Below are 21398 nucleotides of genomic sequence, written 5' to 3' on the forward strand. Positions count from 1 at the left end.
GGTGTGCAACTGGACAGGTGTGTGGAGCAGTGTATGAGTAGTGAGTGTTGTGGATCAGCGCGAATGCGCTTGGGGAGAGAAGGGTGCAGGCGGCACCAAGAGTGAGAGCACAGGTGTGCAAGTACAGGTGTGTGGAGAGAGTTGGAGTCAGTGGTACGGAGTGGTGTGCATGGTGCGAAGGTGTGGATGGGGGAAGAGTGGACCCCTTTCACGAGTACCCGGGGCGGGTAGTGTAAGTGTTAGGTAGAGGGTATAGGTAAATTGTGGTTGGATATTGGCATCTGTGGTGCGGGTGACAGAATGGTATTTGGATGGGTGCATTAGTGTTGTGGAAATGGCTGGGCGTGTAGCCTGTTAGTGTGTGTAGTTGGTTGGGCACTCCACCACTGTGAGGATGTCGGCCAGGTGAGGCCGCAGGTGGGCTCTGGGAGCCGGTAGAGTTGTGGATGGGGCCCGAGGATCCGGAGGACGGACCCGGGTAGCCCAGTGCCAGAGAGGGCACCGAGTGGGGAGAGCGCCAGAGGGCCTTCCCCAGGTAGTTAGGTTAGGGTAAGGAGCAGGTAAGCTCGGAGGCAACTGCAGTGGTGGAGGTGTGCAGGTGGGTAGACCCGCTGGGAGAGGTACACGCCACAGCCCAGAAATTGTGCGAGGGCACCGGGAGATGAATCGGGGGAGTGAGACCCCAAATTGAAAAGCACCACAGTTGGCCAATGGGAATTGGTTTTTAGAACCCATAGTGTAAGAGGGCCAATGGTTTGACCGGAGAAAGACCCCGGGTAGTGTAAAGTTGTTAAAGTCATTTAGGAAATAGTTAGGATTGATGAACCTGTCGCACCATACGCAGCCACTTACCTGTGGTGATGATGATGACTCCACACCTGTGTTTTCTTTGTTTTGGTGCAGGAAATGAGAATTGCTGTTGGATTTGTGAGACGCATCACGACGTGGATGAGACATTGGGGTGATGCCATCTCTCCCTCCCTAGGAGGGACTGATGATGAATTGGTGATGGCAAATTTTGATGAAAGTTTAAAATGGCAAATTTGATTGGTTAGGAGGGAGAGAAGACGAATTTGGTTTATGGGAGGAACGGGGAAGACAGTAGGGATGTTTGTTGATTTGTAAAATAGATGTTTATGGGTAGTGTTGTGTTTTGTGGATACAGTAAGGGGTAAGGGAGGGGCCATGTAGGTTACCTGGTGGGGGGGGGGGGGCGTACGGTAGGAACGTACCTGTCTCACCTGGTTCCCATGTGCCCCCAGTGTGCATCATCTTATATTGCGTGCACTTTTGCGCCCTTACCACCTTACTCACTTGCCTTCTTCTTTTGTCTCCCACCTCCGAGGATCTGGCTTTGGGGTAGAGAGAGAGGAGAGAGAGGTGCTGGCTACGCAGTTGTGGGCCTGCACTTTCACTGCTTGCTGCCGGGATCGATACACCATATGGACCGCAATGTTTGTGGCCACCCACAATGGACCGCAGTTCTTTTGCGGCCAAGCACCACCCGTGGAAGGAAATGAGAATTGCTGTTGGATTTGTGAGACGCATCACGACGTGGATGAGACATTGGGGTGATGCCATCTCTCCCTCCCTAGGAGGGACTGATGATGAATTGGTGATGGCAAATTTTGATGAAAGTTTAAAATGGCAAATTTGATTGGTTAGGAGGGAGAGAAGACGAATTTGGTTTATGGGAGGAACGGGTAAGACAGTAGGGATGTTTGTTGATTTGTAAAATAGATGTTTATGGGTAGTGTTGTGTTTTGTGGATACAGTAAGGGGTAAGGGAGGGGCCATGTAGGTTACCTGGTGGGGGGGGGGGGGGGCGTACGGTAGGAACGTACCTGTCTCACCTGGTTCCCATGTGCCCCCAGTGTGCATCATCTTATATTGCGTGCACTTTTGCGCCCTTACCACCTTACTCACTTGTCTTCTTCTTTTGTCTCCCACCTCCGAGGATCTGGCTTTGGGGTAGAGAGAGAGGAGAGAGAGGTGCTGGCTACGCAGTTGTGGGCCTGCACTTTCGCTGCTTGCTGCCGGGATCGATACACCATATGGACCGCAATGTTTGTGGCCACCCACAATGGACCGCAGTTCTTTTGCGGCCAAGCACCACCCGTGGAAGGACCTATGGGTCAACGTGGCACCTATGCCAAACAGGTGAACCACTCTTAGTTGGCCCCTGACGGCCACAATACAGAAATGGACGCGGTTGGCGCCTTTCTTGATTTTTTTAAAGAAGTAAGAAGGCCAAGTGCACCACATGAAGGCAAGACCAGCGGCAGAACATCGGCCGGCTGCGACACCACCGGTGATTTATAAACACTTTATTGGTGCACCGGATGGTGCTCACTGTGTGATGGGGTGGTGCTTTTGATGCTTGGAAGGGGTGCTCTGCACATTATTAAAGGCCGTAGGCCACAGAGCACTCGTGGGTTGGTGTATCGATGCTGGCATGCGTGCTCTCTCTATGCATAACATCTGCATGTGTTCCTCCAGAAACAGGTCCTGGATCGTAGTGTAAATAGCAGCGTAGTCGTGTAAATAATGCTCCCTACCGGCTGTATGTTTAGTTTGCGAATTCTTTCCGGATTCGGTTATCCTGTGGGTGTGTTTCTGTGAGGAGAAGGGTGCAACGTCGCAGGGGGACATATTTACTCATTTGTGAATATCTGTAAAACTGTCGCACTCAGGGTAGAGTTAATAGTAGAGGGAACTACATCTGCGTGCCACACTAAAGTAGGTAAAAATTTATCGGGTCGGGACGCCCCGAGGGTAGAGAAGGGTGCAATGTTGCGAATATGGCATTTGGCCTCCATATCCGCTTGTAAATATTCCCCTATTTCCCCAATACTCCCCAACTATCCCCAATCCCCCATTCCCTAGTCCCATTGCCTGTAAATAACACTCTGTAGAACCGACCTTCCCCTTTTTCCCCCATTAAATGTCGTGCCCAGGTCCACCGCATCTCACGTAGACAACTTTCGGACATCTTGCTAGTTATTCTTAGTCTATGTCAGTTAAGGACTCGTTTCCATTAATTCTGACTCTTCGTTGCACCAGAATGTGATTATATGGCACCAGTAGTGAGTTTAGGACCTTCCCATACCTCCTCCCATCTTCTTCCCCAAACAACAACAACAACAACTACAACTACAACAACAACTACAACAACAACTACAACAACAGAGGGGCGCGGCGTGCGGGGAGTGTGCGTCCTCACTCCGGCTCGGTTAGCCGCCATTACCCATGTGCGCCGACGGGGTTACCAAGAAGGGGCTGCCTGTCGGCCCCTCGTCAAGGGCGGAGCCGGTAACCCCCCCGCACGCACCCAATGAGAAGCAACGGGCCGATTCCATCTGGGGCGGAGCTAACGAGCCGAGGGCGTGTCACTCCCCGCCGGATATACGCGGCGACTTACCGGATGTGACGTGAGATGCGCCCCCAGCTTGAGAAGACAATCACCACATCCGAGCGCTGCGACCTCCCCGCATCTCTAGACCGGACCGGGTCGATCCTGCCCTGAGCCCAGGTGCACCTGGAGCCATCGATTCTGCCTTTCCTTGCCATCAATCCCCGTGTGAGTCAGTTTTGTCCTGTTTATCTGTCGTCTGTCAGGGAATAAGATAAGTGTGTCTAAGTGCCTGTCTTTCTATGCTGTCCCTCTCATTCCTGTAATCTAACCTTCCGCCCTAATATAACCTCCTCCGGAGGTCTTGAGAACTGAACCCTTGGTGTCGTGTCATTTTAGTCCCAGCCGTTGTGTCCTTTTCCTTCATTGATTCAGCGTAGCGCGACTCGGCAACGTTCGAGTATAATCGGGTAACTTGTGCGGACACGGCGGCCATTCCGCTCGGCCCACCCTAACATCAAAGTCGTGTCTGTAACAATATATATATATATATATATATATATATATATATATATATATATATATATATATATATATATATATATATATATATATATATATATATAAATTGTAACCCGAGTGGCACGGGATTTGTGACCCGAGTGGCACGGAATTGTGACCCGAGTGGCACGGAATTGTGACCCGAGTGGCACGGAATTGTGACCCGAGTGGCACGGAATTGTGACCCGAGTGGCACGGAATTGTGACCCGAGTGGCACGGAATTGTGACCCGAGTGGCACGGAATTGTGACCCGAGTGGCACGGAATTGTGACCCGAGTGGCACGGAATTGTGACCCGGGTGACACGGAATTGTGACCCGGGTGACACGGAATTGTGACCCGGGTGACAGTGAATAATTGTAACCCGAGTGATACAGAATTGTAACCCGAGTGATACAGAATTGTAACCCGAGTGATACAGAATTGTAACCCGAGTGATACAGAATTGTAACCCGAGTGATACAGAATTGTAACCCGAGTGATACAGAATTGCATCACTGGAATTGACAGTTGGAATATTTTGAACTCAATTATCATCGTATTGACGTCTATAAACAAGACATGTGAAATCTTGAAGAGGTCAAATATTCACAACCATAACAACAACAAAAGTATGCTCTCAACAGCTGTGGTATCAAAAGTCTTTTTATTGATCGACTCCGCCAAAATATCCCAATATGGCTTTGCAAACCGTTTCACCTCGGTTTTCAACGATGCCCTATTGAGGCCTCGTGATGTTTGTTGTCAACTTTACAACCGTAGTTCCAATCCTTTGTCCCAAGTCTGCAGAAAACAACTAGTCCCATTAGAAAGGCCACAAAAGATTGTGAGCATGCATTGTCTCACTCAGGTCTTCACTTGATTGTAGTGGGTGGAACACCTTGCAATGCCAAAAACATCTGTAGTAGGAGAAAGTAAAAGAGTCACCCATGTGGCATCAATATAAATAAATAAATAAATGAATAATAATAATAATAATAACAAGGAGAAAAAGACATAAAATGTCATAGCCCCAGTGGTTTTAGTAATTTTGCTGTACTGAGATAAAAGCCACCAGTCAGCCATCTTTGTTCGGATGACAAAACAAAATCATTGCATATTCTACTGTTACGTTTGTAGGGGGTAGACAATGATTACCTTAGAACCAGGTAGAACGTATAGATTAGTGTGCTCCGATTGTCGTGAAGAAGAAGAACCATCATGATGTACCATAAGTAGGGAATTTGTAGTAGACCGCACTGTCGGGTTAAGTTTGTACCTTCGTCCCCATCAGGAGGGGTGGGGCTTATTAATTAGCTGAGGGATTATGGGTAAATTAACCCCCTGTGTGTCGTTACCTCTGTAATTTATTCCTTTGTTCCTTATGACCGCACTCGACACCGAGCCAAAATCGCCCATTAATTACACTGATTAATAAAAACTAACCGGAAACCATGCATCAGGCACTACCGCGGATTACCCCGACTTGGTAAGAGGACACAGGACGAGCAGGCCAAGAACCACGCCCCGAAGAGCAGTGATTGGTCGGGGTTTTGATTGACAGAAAGGACTGGTAAGAAGGGACTTACCGATTGGTGAAGCAGGACAGATGACGTCAGAGCTGGGTGATAAAAGAATGCTCTGGCGGACATTTTCTCTCTCTTCTCTTGCCTTCTGGATCTGAAAGGGAACACTCTCCCCGGCGTTCTATTTCTTGCGCTCTCTCGGTTCTGGATGCGATAGTGGATGGCCGTGTGTCGACGTTCCTTCTTGCTCTGGCGCCTTCCCGTTTTGCATCCACAGTGGACGGTTGCATTTTGCTATCTTGCTGCTCATGGTCGTCAAGAGGCGGAAGAGCTGCGAAAGGAGAGCTGCGGTTTCCCCAAGCAAGAGCGACGATCTGCGCGGCAACTCCCGTTCGCGTCGCGCACGGGCGGTAGAGCAAGCGCATCCCCCCGCCAAGGCCTGAGACGATTGTTGACGATTCCTGGCGAGACGTACCGGTCGAGTTGAGCTAAATGCCGTAGATAACACCTTTTATTTTTATATCATTATATTTCCCTTTGTCTGTGTACTGGGTATATGGAGGGTCCCTCAATTTAGGATTTTAGTTTTATCGTGCTTTCTTTATCACCGGCATTTTCTTTAATAAACCTGTTTATTTTTGTACATTTTAATTCCGTTTTGTTCGAATTATTTATCACAGGGTGGAGGACATCAGAGGATCCGTGAAGGTAAGCACTTGCCCCCACGCATATGCTCCGCTATATTTTGACTGAACGCCTCGAAGTAAAAGCTTGCTCGGCAATCCGTTCCTTGGACGGTTTTAATCGCAAGGAACACGACAATACTATTGTATGGTCTTTGTGCCAAGTTTGAACAAAATCGCACCATGCATGTTCAAGAAATGATTGGACACGTTTAAGTAACAAAATGGCTGCCAGTCGGCCATCTTGGATATGATCGTGAAAACAAGCGTTACGCCTAGGTCCCCCGTCGGTGAAGTGATGTGAGTTGACAAAGTGGAAGATGCAAGGCGGCCATCTTGGATTTTGACGTGGCGACCCAATTTTCAATAGCGTTCTCCCTTATGCGTAGATACACCCACACACCAGATTAGAAGTTAGTAGTTCGTTTATTTTTCAAGATATTCCGCTCACAAGGTTCAGACATACATGGCGGTGGCCATCTTGGATTTTGACGTGGCGACCCAATTTTCAATAGCGTTCTTCCTTATGTGTAGATACACCCACACACCAGATTAGAAGTTAGTAGTTCGTTTATTTTTCAAGATATTTTGCTCACAACGTTCAGACATATATATGGTGGTGGCCATCTTGGATTTTGACGTGGCGACCCAATTTTCAATAGCGTTCTTCCTTATGCCGAGATACACCCACACACCAGATTAGAAGTTGGTACTTCGCTTATTTTTCAAGATATTCTGCTCACAAGGTTCAGACATACATGGCGGTGGCCATCTTGGATTTTGACGTGGGTTGCACCCACACACCAAATTAGAATTCGGTCCTTCGCTTACGCACGCACGCCCGCCCACACGCACGCACGGATGGAGGGGAAACCCATAGTCCCCCTTTCGCTCCGAGGTGCAACGGGGGACAAAAAAAAGGACGCACATATGTAATCCATCATGCATTAACTGTTTTCCAAATTTGAACAAGATCAGTAAATGCATGTCCGGGAAATGGTTGAGGACGTGGCCAACATCAGCTTTTCAACAACGTAAATAGCCGCTTGTCGGCCATCTTTGATCTCATCGTGAAACAAAATGATGTGTATATGAATACCATCATGTGTTGTCTTTGTGCCAAGTATTAACAAAATTGGTCCATACATCTCCAAGATATGGTTGCGGATGCAAGAACGCACAGACGGACAGATGAGACCCCATCCATAATCCCCCGTTTCAGGCAAAGTTCAACGGGAGCTAATAATACGCAGATTTAAAACCATTCGTCAATGTCCTGTGGGTTCTTCACAATATCGGAGGAAGGAACATTTTACCGGCGAATAAAATAAATATAAATTATAATAAAAACAGGACACTAAACCTCAAACTCCTGAACAGGATCCACTGCTTCTGTGAACCAATCAAATGAGTTGAACTGCTCCGTTGGAGACGAGCGGTGCGATTGGCTTGTACCGCATCAGGTGCTTCGAGTTTTCCTCCAGGTCGATAACGTACTCCCTGTGGGGAGAATTGTGACGTCATAATCAGTAGTCCAGGACGATTTGCTCAATTTACAATTCAAAGTCTCGTTATTTATTTTTAAACGAAACTACTGTTCATCAAAATAAAATAAAAAGTGTCAAGTAGGTGATACAAAGCATAGCCATAGACCATGAGTACGTTCAACGGGAAAGTTAAACAAGAATTTTTTTAAAATGTTGAGTCCTTCATTAGACGTAAAGCCAAGTACAGTGGGAAACTAGAACAGCACTCGGTGGAGCACATATCTCCGCCAGGCTGAACAGTTTCTGTTTTGTATCCCACTGATAGGTCGGATCTGGATTCGGACCCTGAACCAAAATCGAATCGGCTTGTTCTTGTCACCTAACCAACTCGTCCACCAAGTTTTGTCATAACACGTCCACAACTTTTTAAAATATCATGCTATGTATCGTTTTTCACCCGATCTCTCAATGGTGAAGAATCACTAAAATTAAATAATTTTCGTATCCGAATCCATATTCGGATCTTCACCAAAATCGAATCGATTTGTCCTGGTCACACACCCAACCTGTCCACTAACTTTTGTCCAAATCCTTCCACAACTTTTTGAGATATCCTGCTATGTATCGTTTTTGGCCCTATCTCCCAATGGTGAAGAATCACTTAAAAATATTCCACTAGCCGGATCCGAATCCGGGTCGTCACCAAAATATAATAATTTCGTCCTCGGCACTTTTTTTTTTTTTTTTGTATACAGGATCGAGGCTCGTGAAAAAGCTAACATTTATCACACAAAAAATCAAAAGATACACAAAATAAATAATAAGGGGAGTGGTTGACAAGATGGGGAGAGAAGGGGAAGCACACAAACAACATTTGAGAGCAGGGACATCGGGAGATCTGTGGGAGGGAGAGGGCATGGGGGGAGGAGGCGTGGGAAGGGGGAGGGGGGAGGAGGCGTGGGAAGGGGGAGGAGGCATGGGAAGGGGGAGGGGGGGGAGGTGGGAGAAGTATAAAACACAAGGACACTGCAAGGACCTCCAGGAAATAAGTCAGCATTTCAAAAAAGTAGATCTGGGGTGAAATTATCAGGGGTGGAAAAGATCAAGGTTTTGGATGGGGGAAGACAAGAGATGGTGGTGAACAGCTGTTTTAAAGACCTGGAGGGAGGAGTGCGATTGAAGAGAGTGAGGGAGTTTGTTCAAGAGGCAGGAGAAAAGAGGAATGAAGGAGTGAAGGTGAGCAGAGAGTCTTGATTTTGGCAGTTTAACCATAAGAGCGTTGCAGGCAGATCTTGTGCGACCTGTAGGAATATATGGGGGACAGAGCCCAGAGAGAGCTGGGGGAGCAAGGCCGGAGAGGAGTCGGTAGAAGACAGAAAGACCACCAACCTGCCTGCGGTGAGTAAGTGAAAGGCCCTCGGAGTTAGCTTCATCGCGGGAGATTCCAATGATTCTGAAAGTTTTGGTTTCAACAGCGTGAAGCCGAGCAAGGTGTGAGGCAGGAGCACCGGCCCAGAGGGGAGAACAGTATTCCATTGAGCTGCGGATGAAAGAAAGCCTTGTATGTGGTGAGGAGCTCAGGTGTGCCAAGGAAGGACTTCACACGACGGAGGATGCCCAGTCGGCGACTGGCTTTGGAGGCCAGATTTGAAATGTGGTTTTCCCAGGAAAGATCATGGCAGATAGTGAGACCCAAAAGCTTGAGTGACAGAACTTCTTGGAGAGGATTATTCAGAAAGTGGATGGGAGGGTTGTTCAGAAAGTGGATGGGAGGGTTGTCCAGTCAGTCTTTTTCAGAGAGACATAGTGAGAGTGTGAGTGTGTATATGCTACATCTCCGCCCAAATTTTGTCCAAATCCGTCCACAACTTTTTGAGATATCCTGTTCACAGACAGACAGACAAATAAACAGACAGACAGGGGTGAAAACATAACATAAATCCACCTTCGGTGGCGGAGGTAATGAACAGGTACCACGTCACACTTACTCTTGGTCATCTGTTGCTTCTTCGATTAGGACTCGCTCCTGTCTGTCCTTAACTTGTAGGAACACAAATGCATCGAGATCTGGTGGAGCCACTGAAATGCACGGCCAGATAAATATCAAATAAATAAAATTAATTAAACACAATTAAATAAAATGCATAGCTTCTTCACAAACTGAGGTGGCATATCTGAATTACTGGGGCCATTGATTGTATCTGACAATATCAAAGCTCATAATCTATTTGCTTCGTCATCTGTCTTCTTAAGGCGTGGTATGTCCTGTTCTTGTTAGTGTGTTTTAACATCTGGTGAAGTCATGAGAACTGCTAAGGAATGGGTTGACAATTTACCATTCTGAGATGCTATACCTGCATCAACATTGTCTAACACGATCTGCACGAGACCATCTTCATCCTTTGAAATTGCTTTAAATTAGCAATGCTGTAAATCAAACAATACATCAATTACACAACCTCAAACTTGTCTGTAGTGAAGACCTGAGTGAAATATACAATATTTAGCAGCCTGACAATACTTAAAGACTATTTGGATATTTGAGGAAGGAAATTTGGTATTTTGGCAGCCATTTTGTTTTATGCTAATTATCTCAAATTCCCCAATACTGATAAAGTCCAGTAAAATTATTTTTTTCATTGGCGATCTTGGCAAACAAAATTCACCAAAAAACAAATTTAGGACGCCAAAAACAAGGTTATGACCTGAAACCATGGTTTGGTTGCCGAACTAAAACTCTCAGATGTTTATCCGGTCCTAAAGCTTTATCTTCTTTTGTCAACTCCACGAAAGACACCAACTAATGTGAAAGACAACAACTAAGCAACTATTGCAGGCAGCCCAGTTTCATTGCTGAGGGACGGCACACACTTTAATGCTTTACCCTGCCCATGACACACCTGGATTACACTTTATAACTGGGTCAGGATTCAAACCCAGGCTAGAAAGCTTAGACGTGAGTGTACACACATGTCTGGGCCATCCTACCAGCCCCTCAGCCCTTACCACGTGGGACTAAATTTTTTAAAAAGGGAAATATGGTAATTCTTCTCCTTGTACACCAATTTATGATACATGGCGAATCGAAGGATCACACAACAGATTACAAAACAAAATATGTTGGAAACACACTACCTGTTTTGCTGAGATCGAGCTTTTGTTGTGCTGTTGGCATGTGCCTCAGTGCCACCCGCCGGAAATACAAGCTCATGTTGTTTGCGTACCTGTTAAAAAGAAACAAACAAAAAAAAAACTAAAAAGTTACAAGAAAATCACAAAAGAACAAAAGGTTCAGCCTCGTCTTTGTGGACACCCAACGTAGTTTTACCATCAGGGTCACCAAGTGGCACTTCAGGTTGAGGTCAAACGGAGCACGGCAGGTTCAACCACAAAGTTTCATGAACCAAAGCCAAGCCGATATGAAGTACATACAGATCACCCTTGGCTTGTTGCTCAAATCAAATAACTTTTCTTCAATTGTCATTCCTTTAGAATAGTGGTTCCCAAAATTTAAAATCACACTTGCCTCGCGCTGTCGACGTCATCCGAACATTCCCGAGAGATTAGACTACGACTCGTGACGGGGAGGCCATGCCTCGACCTTTGTCATTGGCGCCAAGAATGGTCGTGAGTCCACGCCCTGAAGGACGATTGGTTGGGTTGGGACCCAAATGGTCCCAGTATCTAGATGGTACCAGTACATACAACAAAACATTAAAAGAAAATGCCGTAAGATAAATAAAATAATTTTAAAACGGGATTTTGAGTGGGTTTTTCAAGTTCGGGTCATGACCCTAAGTTTTGGAATCCCTGCTCTCGAACATTGTACAAGTATACAAATTATTGGGACATATTCTATGTTCTCATTCTCCCAAACTTGTCTGTTTCCTTTCCTTGAATGATATAAATCTCAGAGCTTGTTCAAGCTCATGTGCCCAGTCATTTGGACTTCGTTCCAACAGCTCCTGAATGACTGAAGAGGGCTAGGACATCGTGGGGAGTGCGAGGAGGAGAGGATTGGTCTTTAGTTGTGAATACCAGTCAACTTTTGGAGTAATCTCCCTCATTATGTCTAAGTCTGGAGAATTCCAAGTTTACCCTCAAGTCTTGCATGATGAAAAAAAACAAAAAAAACTTTCAATAAGATTATTTTTGATCATATCTAAATCCATTCCATTTATTTTTTATTTTTTTTCCTGGATACAACGTCGGGGCTCATGGAGGAACTAGACCATAGAATTAATCAGGGTGTAACATAACAAAGGTACAGTAGAAAGCGGGGGGCCAACAGCAGGGTGAGGAACAAAATAGAGGGAGACTTGGGGAAATGAGGGATGTGGGAGAGGATAAGGGGAAGTGGACATGCAGGGTGGACCGGACCAGGACCATGTGTACACAGAAGCGGGATGTGGGGGAGAATGAGAGGAAGGGGTCATGCAGGGTGGACAATATTGTTACATTTGTGGGCGTAGGCATGGAATACCTTAAGTAAATTATAATCGTGTAGGTTTAGAATGCTCCGTATGCCGTGAAGAAGCCATCTCAATGTATGTAAGTAGGCTGTCTGTCCAGGTAAAAGCGTTTGCATGTCGCCAAAAGGGGCGTGGCTTTGTGCTAATTAATTATAGGGCTTAAACATTAATTCCCCAGTGTGTAATTTGCCTCTCGTGGTCTTCACTTCGGTTTTATTACATTCGGCCAGCCAGGAAATTGGGGGCTCAGTAAAACAACAATAGCGCTGTAATGGGACTCATGCGATCAAAATGCCACCAGGGCCAACAGAAACAGCATTTGCCGACCGGCAAGGGACCGACGCCATCCAAACATTCCCGAACAGAGATTAGACTCCGCCCCCCGATGACTCGTAACGAGGCGGCCACGCCCTGGCCTTCGTGATTGGTGGAGGCATGATGGAATAGCGCTCGGTGATTGGACAGAGAGTGACGTCAGCGGACGAACATTCGAGAGCTGAAGGAAAAAGACGCCGTCTCGCCCTCTTGGTCTTTTTTGGTGCTGGCTTTCAACGAGGATGGCTGCGTGCCTTTTTCTCTCGTCTCTTTGTGCTGGCGGTTGTTGGAGGCAGTCGCATTCCTTCTTCTGGGTCCTGCTGTTTGAAGGAAGCGGTCGCATTTTCTCTTTGTTCTCGCTTGGTCGCGGGCGGTGGCGCATCTCTGGCTCGTGTGCACTTGTGGAAAGAGACTGAACAAGAGAGGTTCAGGGCAGTTGGTATCGTGAGAAGTACCTCACGTTGGGACGTCAAGGAGCGAGACCACGCCATTTTGTGCGCTTCCATGCAGTGGTTTGGAGGCGATGAACGTCAACAAGCCCTCGGTTGAATTACAAAGCTGAGTGCCAGCCGATTACCAAATCATTTTATTTTCTTTTATTTCTCCCTGTGTCTGTCTGTAATTGAGTCCATATGGAGGGTCCCTCACCTTAGCCTATTACTATTAGTTTTTACCTCAACATTTTTATTGTGCTTGCATTAATTTCATTAAATCATTAGTTGTTGAATTTCAATTTCTTGTCTTGTTTTGTTTCTTTGTTTGTGGGTTCGGATTAACTCGGTGTCGGCCGTCCGATCAGGTAAGACTTCGAACCTTCCCGCGAGCGCGAAAAGACAATCCCGCCAAATTTGAAATACGCCTCGGAGTTAAAGCTCGTTTGGTCATTCGTCCTCTTGGGGTGTTAACCCCGGAGACATGACAATATGTACACGGAAGCGGGATGTGGGATGTGGGGGAGAATGGGGGGAAGGGGGACATGCAGGGGGGGGGACGATATGTACACAGAAGCGGGATGTGGGGGAGAATGAGGGGAAGGGGGACATGCAGGGTGGACGATATGTACACAGAAGCGGGATGTGGGGGAGAATGAGGGGAAGGGGGACATGCATGGTGGACAATATGTACACAGAAGCAAAAACTGGACTTTTGGAAAGAGGTGGGCTTTGTGGTGGGGGGTGGGAGGTGGAGCGGGAGGAGGGCGGTGAGTTTGACAAGGGTAGAAAGGATCATGGTATTGGAATGGGGACAATCTGAGAAGGTGGTGAACAGCTGTCTTGAAGACCTAGAGGGAAGAATAAGATCGAGGAGATTTTTGTTTCCACATGTGGGACATAAGTGGAACAAATATGAGTGATTGACAATGGGACAATGAGTGACAATGATTCTTCATTCTGGGAGTTTCGACAGAAGGGGGTTGCTGGTAGACAACGTGCACCCGGCAGAAACCTGGGTGGGGTGTGCAAAGCACAGAAAGAGCAGAGGGTACAAGACCAGAAAGTAGGTGGTAGAAGACAGAGACCACTGGCGTGTCTGTGGTGGCGAAGTGATTAGGCCCATAGACTCAGCTTCATCTCGGGGCATTTCAATGATTTTCAAGGCCTTGGTTTCCACAGCATCAACCTGAGCAAGGTGTGAGGCAGGGGCACCAGCCCAAAGTGGAGAGCAGTACTCCATCGAGCTGCGGATAAAGGCCTTGTAGGTGGATACAAGTTCAGGTGTGCCAAAGGAAGGTCTTTACGCGATGGAGGATACCCATTCTGCGGCTGGCTTTTGAGGCCAACTTTGAAATGTGGTGCGCCCAAGAAAGATCATGAATGGCTGATCGTGAGACCCAAAGTTGAGTGACTGAACCTGTGGATAGGAGGGGTTTGCCAGACGGTCCTTTCGGAGAGAGATATTGAAAGTGTGAGATTTGTAAGGATTGAGAGACGTATTCCAAGTGTTTGACCAGTTTGTGATATATTTTGAAGATCTGAAGAGAGGGAAGGGGCTGTAGCCTGTCTGAAGGATGAGCAGTGTCACGGCAGAGGGTGTAGTCATCAGCAAATAGACAAAGAGGATTTTCTTAAAGATATGGTTTGTACTTAGATAATTATATATCAAATATATTCTAAATTACTTTAATTCAGTTACACAAGATTGTTTTGTTAATTACAATGTAACGTAGTTGAATGAATTGTCACGCATGAGTCTTCACTGAGAGATGTGCTCAATAGCAACCATGAGTGCACAGACTCAGACACTGATGACAACATTGCTTAAAATTCCATGCTTTGGCATGTGTCCGGAAAGGAGATGAATGTAATGTAACTTCCATGTGAGACTGGAAGAAAGGGGAGGGGAAGGGGTGAGGGGGGGGGGGGGAAAGGGGTGAGGGGGGGGGGAAAGGGGTGAGGGGGGGGGAAAGGGGTGAGGGGGGGGGGAAAGGGGTGAGGGGGGGAGGAAAGGGGTGGGGGCGGGGGGGAGGAAAGGGGTGGGGGCGGGGGGGAGGAAAGGGGTGGGGGCGGGGGGGAGGAAAGGGGTGGGGGCGGGGGGGAGGAAAGGGGTGGGGGTGGGGGGGGAGGAAAGGGGTGGGGGCGGGGGGGAGGAAAGGGGTGGGGGCGGGGGGGGGAGGAAAGGGGTGGGGGCGGGGGGGGGAGGAAAGGGGTGGGGGCGGGGGGGAGGAAAGGGGTGGGGGCGGGGAGAGTCAAAGGAGGGGATTAATATTAAGAGGGAATTTGTAACGTGTTTGTAGTGAGTAAAGATGTAAAATAAAAGTGAAGAGGGAGGAATACAGACGTACATACTCTTCAGCAAAAATGTATTCGTCGGGGGAAAGCCTCAAAGGATCCTCTGCAGTCTGGTTTCTCTGTTGGTCCAGAAGATGAGGAAAATATGCCTCGATCTGGGGGCAGCGCAGGCCTCACTGTCAGCAAGTGATGGACAAATCACCCAGTGGTCAAAGCAAAATATGGTGGTAAAGTAAATCTGGACCACAGTTAATAATTCACTTGTTCAAGCTGCTTGAGCTCTGTAAATTGGAAAGACAATGTTGTGCAGATGCGTTTTGAAATTAGGAGCAAATTACCTTCCTCAGGCGAGAGCGTAGGTACGACGTGAGCACAAACCGCAACCTCTCAAGCTCAAGTTGATGAATGGTGCTTTTCGGTTCACCAACATGACCTTTATGCAAATTTTCATCCTGACACATACAAACACACTTCAGATATTCAAGATATTCCCTCTGGATTTTGCCGTGTCAGGGAAGCCAGTCCTGCCAATACAAACCACGGAATATACACCTCAAGTACGAGTAATAGTGCAGAGACATTAACTCAGGGATCCCAAAAGTCATGGATTCTTACAAAAATTGGTACAAAAAAATAACAATTCCCAATCAAATTGAAGGTTAAAAAAAATTGTAGCAAAAATGATCGAGATTCGAGGTCCAAAAATAAATAATGCTTCTTTTACTCGATTCCGTACTTTTCACCCCCTTTGTAAGGTTCCCCAGCTTGTGCTTCGAGCAACCCAACTTGTACAATACAATATCTGACGTCCAAAATACAGAACTGGTTTCTGAGGACTGAAACTAGTCGGCAGCTGTTTGATGTAGTGGGCTGGGGTGGGGGGAGGGGGGAGAGAAATAAATAAATAAAGGATGTGGGCAAACAATAACTATCTCAAGTTTCTAGCGGGGAGTCAAAAATCATCAACATTTTCACAGTACGACAAAGTAGCACCTCCCATTCCATACCCACCACCCCCCCTAAAGGAGCTTTTTTTTTTTCCAGAAAAAAAAAATCGGACTTTTCAAGCCAAAAAAATAAAATAAAAAGCACATCAGCAGAGTTTTTATTATTCAGCAAAGCAGGTTTTATACGGAAGCATAATCTGTTTTGTTTTTGCATGTACAGGTGATATTTTAATTCCCCAACGGGCCATTTACCTTTCATCAACTTTTTCAAATTTCACACCTTGGTCAATAGAGCCGCACCGCTGCCATCAGGAATATGCATTATTAACGCAACAAAAGGTGTATTTTGATTTTGCAACGGGTATTGCGTACATTGCGTACGGGGCAGTCATGCGATTTCTCGTCAGAGTTTCCATCATGAACATGCAGGGTGCGATTAGCACTGTCAATATCAGAGGAGTAACCGGTACGGGCATTCAGGGAACTCCATACAATGTACAGACTTGGCATTTATAAATATGGAATTTTTTTTTTCTTGACTTGGGTTTCCTTTCTGAACTCAGAATATCAATCTGGTGAGTTTCTTTTACGCTTCAGTGATTTATTTGTTAAAAGAACCATGTCACTGTCTGTCGCAGCAAGAAGTCAATAACAGGATTATATCATAGGTGGCGTGACAAAATGTACGGACAGGTACATTTGACGATTGGCTTCACAATCGGGTATATAAGGGTTGTTGCGTTCTGTATTACTGGAAAACAACTGCTGCACATCTACAAAAGTTATTGCCGCTTCCTCTGGAGATGGTCCGTCAACTCGACAATGCTGTTTGTCATGGAGTGGTGGCTTTACGAAATTCCGGCATGAAACAGTGTGCTATTGCTCGGCTGTATGGCATCACTCAAGGTCAGGTGTCAAAGATCCCGAAACGAAATGCTCAGAGGGGTGTCCCTCCTCCAATATCGAGGCCAGGACGTCCCCGCAGAACCACAAGGAGGGATGATCGCCAGCTGCACCGGTTAGTCCGCAATGGCCGTACCAAGTCAGCTAATCGGCTTAGGGCTGAGTGGCAGCAACTAACAAATGTGCCTGTATCCAGAAGGCTAGTCAACCAACGACTGGTTCAAGCAGGCTATCGTGCCAGGCGTCCCCTGAGAAAGCCACGCCTGACAAGACAACACCACCAGCGCCGATTGCAGTGGGCCAGAGAGCACCGTCAATGGCAGCCAGGACACTGGAATCACGTGATCTTCAGTGACGAGTCTTGATTTCTGGTCTATCATCAAGATGGCCATGTCCGAGTGCGCAGACAAGTGCATGAAACCTACATCAAAGATTGTATAGTGCCAAGAGTCCAAGCTGGAGGTGGTGGGGTGACCGTTTGGGCTGCTTTTCATGCAGGGGGCAAAACTGACCTGGTTGTCCTGAATGGAAACCTGAACCAGTTCAAGTACAGGGCCATTCTGGAAGAAACATTGCTTCCATTTGCTCGTGTAGCCTTTCGAGGAAACTTTGTCTTCCAAGATGACAATGCATGGCCTCATCGTGCTCGCATGATCCAACACTTTCTTGCTGACCGTGGTGTAGAGCATATGGAGTGGCCTGCCATGTCCCCGGATATGAATCCGATAGAGAACTTGTGGGCAGAATTAACGCGTCAAATCGACAACTTGGACCAGCAGCCTACCTCTGTGCGTGAATTGCAGCAGGCTATTGTCACTGCATGGCAAGCGATTCCTGTCCTTACTTACTTACTTACTGCATCGAGCTTGCTCGGCATTTTTGCTTTTGGTAGCTAGTATTTACACTCGCGGTCGCCAGTCCATACGAGATTCCTGTCCAAACCTTGGCAAATCTCATGAACAGCATGCCTCAACGTGTACGTGCTCTCCTGAATGCTCGTGGGGGTTACACGACGTACTGAACTGTAATTTTACTGTCCGTAATCCCAGTTGTAATTTAACTTTTGTTTTTGTTAAAAAAATTTTTGGCTAATGTGCAAAACAAAGAAATACTTCTGGAAAACGTACAGAAGTTTAACACAGTACTGTCAGTGAATTGAGTTCAATATCAGTTTCCATCACTTTCAAGGATCAATTTATTTGTTTTGAAATGTCAAATGTGGTTTTTGCTTCTTTTAAAGGTCACATTAACAAAATCTAGAATAATTTCAACATAATTCCAATGAACTTTTGGTTCTAAGTCAACTTGAAAAGTAAGTTCACCCCTACAAAAAAAATATTCCATATTAAATGCCAAGTCTGTACATGCGAAGTGTATTTATCCCAGGCGCGTCACACCTCTGGGCAGCACACATTTGTCAGATTTGCCGAAATCAGGAAGTGTTGTTGCCTTTGATTATACTAGGGCATGCCCGTACGTGGGTGCCCGTTCCTTGCCAAAAAAAAAAAAAAAACGCTACCCGTACGCTCTACCCCGCCCGTACGCCCGTAAACAAAAAAAACAACGCTCTTCGCTTCCGCCCTTCGCTCTGGGAGAAATAATGCGCATAAGAAATCGAGAAATTATTATTTTCTCCGGAAGAAATCGAATTACGAACCGTAATGGCGCACGCGCTCGGCTCGGCTCGCAACAACGCGTTCTGCGATTGGCTGCCGGAAGTGAAGTCTTCACTGTCCAGAAGGTCGCAAATCGCAGTTACGATGAATCGCAAATTAGTTTTAATTAGTTTTAAAACATAGTTTAACGCCAACATAGTTTGCCAACGTGAAATAAATGAATACGCTCTCAAATGTGCCGTCCGAGGCAGAGTCTGTTCGCCACGTTCGGCACACGTGATAGCTCGCTGCTCTCTGATTGGTTGAATCGTTTTTTGGACATAGCTCGGTAACTACTTGTCCGATTAATTTCAAACCTTGAAAAGGCACATCCTCGGGTCCCCAGCAATATACCTGGCAAGTTGCAAGTATATCGGACCCGTGGTTGTCGAGAAACAGCGGTCACAGACAAACATACAAACATACAAACATACAAACAAACATACACACAGAGATTAGTGGAATTATAGATAGATAAAAGGTAGCAGCATACAAGCCCCCCAATTTTCTTCGCTTCATCATTAATGTTGCCGGTGCAAATATGGACAATCTGCACGCTCATCCAGCAACGAGTGGGGTGCCATTTTGTTTTATACGCCAGTGTCCACAACGAACCCATACCCGAATGTCCACGAGATAGCGAAGCAACGGTGACGTAGTTGTAGAAGGTAAAGCGAAGCAACAGTCGAATGCACTCTCTGCTCAAAGGTAAAGAGGGTGCATGATGCACTCATTGAACACAACACAATACACAAAGCAAAGCGTACACACGAACGCGTCATCTTCTTCTTCTTCTTAAAGAGCCACAAATATTTCCACGTTCCCTGTGGTTTTCGCCCGGGGAAGCTTGTCCCAAGTCTTTCACGAACTAGCTGGCCAAACTTGACGTTTGACTAAGGTTAGAACAGGAATTTGGAATTTGTTCATGGTGTTGGCGATAGCTCGGCTACTCTTCACGAAGGACACCGTGGAACGTCCACCAACTAATGCCGGCAGCCGAGACACCCAGTTTAACATCCATCCCGGGGAAGGTACACACATTGATGCCTCACCCCGCCTGTGAAGGTAGACACTCTCACATGTACAAAGGTAATATGGTATACCACTAGCACCGGGTGGCCATTAAATCAGTGAGGCCGGCTGCGAAGCGACGCATGCCATGTGAGTACAATGTGTGTGCTGCCTTGGATCAAGCTATTGGCTCGCCACAAGGCCCGGTGTCATGGTGACGTCATGCTCACTGAACGCAAGATGTTCGGCTTTATTTTCTCCATTCCATTGATCTTTGGTTTTTATTTTTGCAGCCAAATGTCGGTTTAAAATCGACATTTTCAAAAAGCATTTAAAGTCCTACACAGGAAAAGGAGATGAGAGAAACCCATTCAGGGCCACACGTTGACGACGACTAGAGAGGAATACCGCCAGCCATGCGTGGAGATTTCCATGGATACCAAAGGAGGAGAGTTTGGTGAGCAGAGCGGGGTGCCAGACCGTATCGAAGGCACGTGATATGTCGAGGGAGACAGCTCTAATTTCCTGTTTGGCATTGAGGACCTCCATCCATTGATGAGACAGCAGAAGCAGCATGTCCAGAGTAGAGTGACCTGGTCTGAAACCAAATTGATGATCAGAGATCAAGCCATTGAAGAGGAAAGATTTCATATCCGAAGCACCTGAGGAACTGCACAACATTATCGCCATGTTCACAATTATACAAAGTAGGGTGGTTGTTACTTGTTCAGGCTGGAGTTCCCCGAGGCAGTGTTCTGGGCCCTGTGCTTTTTCTTGTCTTCATCAATGATCTCTCTGACTCTATTGAAAATCCTCTCTATCTCTTTGCTGATGACTCCACTCTCTGCCACTCCATTCCTCATCCCTCAGATCGGCAGTCTGCAGCCTCCTCACTCTCTGCAGACCTGGACAAAATCACAGACTGGGCAAACAAGTGGAACATGTCTTTCAATCCTGACAAATCTCACACTCTTACGATGTCTCTCCAAAAAGACCGACTGGACAACCCTCCCATCTACTTTCTGAATAATCCTCTCCAAGAAGTTCTGTCACTCAAGCTTTTGGGTCTCACTATCTGCCATGATCTTTCCTGGGAAAACCACATTTCCAAGCTGGCCTCCAAAGCCAGTCGCCGACTGGGCATCCTCCATCGTGCGAAGTCCTTCCTTGGCACACCTGAGCTCCTCACCACATACAAGGCTTTCATCCGCAGCTCAATGGAGTACTGCTCTCCCCTCTGGGCTGGTGCTCCTGCCTCACACCTAGCTCGTCTTCACGCTGTTGAAACCAAAGCGTTCAGAATCATTGGAATCTCCCGCGATGACACTATCTCCGAGGGCCTTTCACTTAATCACCGCAGGCAGGTTGGTGGTCTTTCCGTCTTCTACCGACTCCTCTCCAGCCTTGCTCCCCCAGCTCTCTCTGGGCTGTCCCCCAAATATTCCTGCAGGTCGCACAAGATCTGCCTGCAACCCTCTTATGGTTAAACTGCCAAAATCAAGACTCTCTGCTCACCTTCACTCCTCTTTTCTCCCACCTCTGGAACAAACTCCCTCACTCTCTTCAATCCCACTCCTCCCTCCAGGTCTTTAAAACGGCTGTTCACCACCATCTCTTATCTTCCCCAATCCAAAACCTTGATCTTTTCTACCCCCACTAATTTCACCCCAAATCCACTTTTTTGAGGTGACTTTTGACTTCTTTCCTGGAAGTCCTTGGTGTCCTTGCGTTTTATACCTATCCTGCCTCCCCCCAGGCCCTCTCCCTCCAAAAACATC

At 46.8% G+C, this 21398-nt stretch overlaps 1 protein-coding gene across 2 annotated transcripts in view; it reads right to left on the reverse strand.

Moving 5' to 3' along the window:
* Nucleotides 1–4540: 4540 nt before the first annotated feature.
* Nucleotides 4541–21398, reverse strand: part of GINS4 (GINS complex subunit 4) — a 53833-nt gene continuing 36975 nt past the window's right edge. Inside the window, exons 3-8 of one of the 2 annotated variants that reach the window (XR_013623563.1) lie at nucleotides 15443–15556; nucleotides 15158–15259; nucleotides 10724–10812; nucleotides 9577–9667; nucleotides 7465–7601; nucleotides 4541–4812 (exon numbers count right to left, since the gene is read on the reverse strand). Coding sequence is in view for 1 of the 2 variants with exons in the window: in XM_078778702.1 (XP_078634828.1) it covers nucleotides 7505–7601; nucleotides 9577–9667; nucleotides 10724–10812; nucleotides 15162–15259; nucleotides 15443–15556 (489 nt within the window). In the remaining variant the exon portion in view is untranslated. The remainder of the gene's footprint in view (nucleotides 4813–7464; nucleotides 7602–9576; nucleotides 9668–10723; nucleotides 10813–15157; nucleotides 15260–15442; nucleotides 15557–21398) is intronic. The other variant, XM_078778702.1, reaches the window with a different exon arrangement.

Source organism: Myxine glutinosa, chromosome 5 (genome assembly GCF_964187855.1).
Source record: "Myxine glutinosa chromosome 5, kmMyxGlut1.1, whole genome shotgun sequence".
Lineage (NCBI taxonomy): Eukaryota > Metazoa > Chordata > Myxini > Myxiniformes > Myxinidae > Myxine > Myxine glutinosa.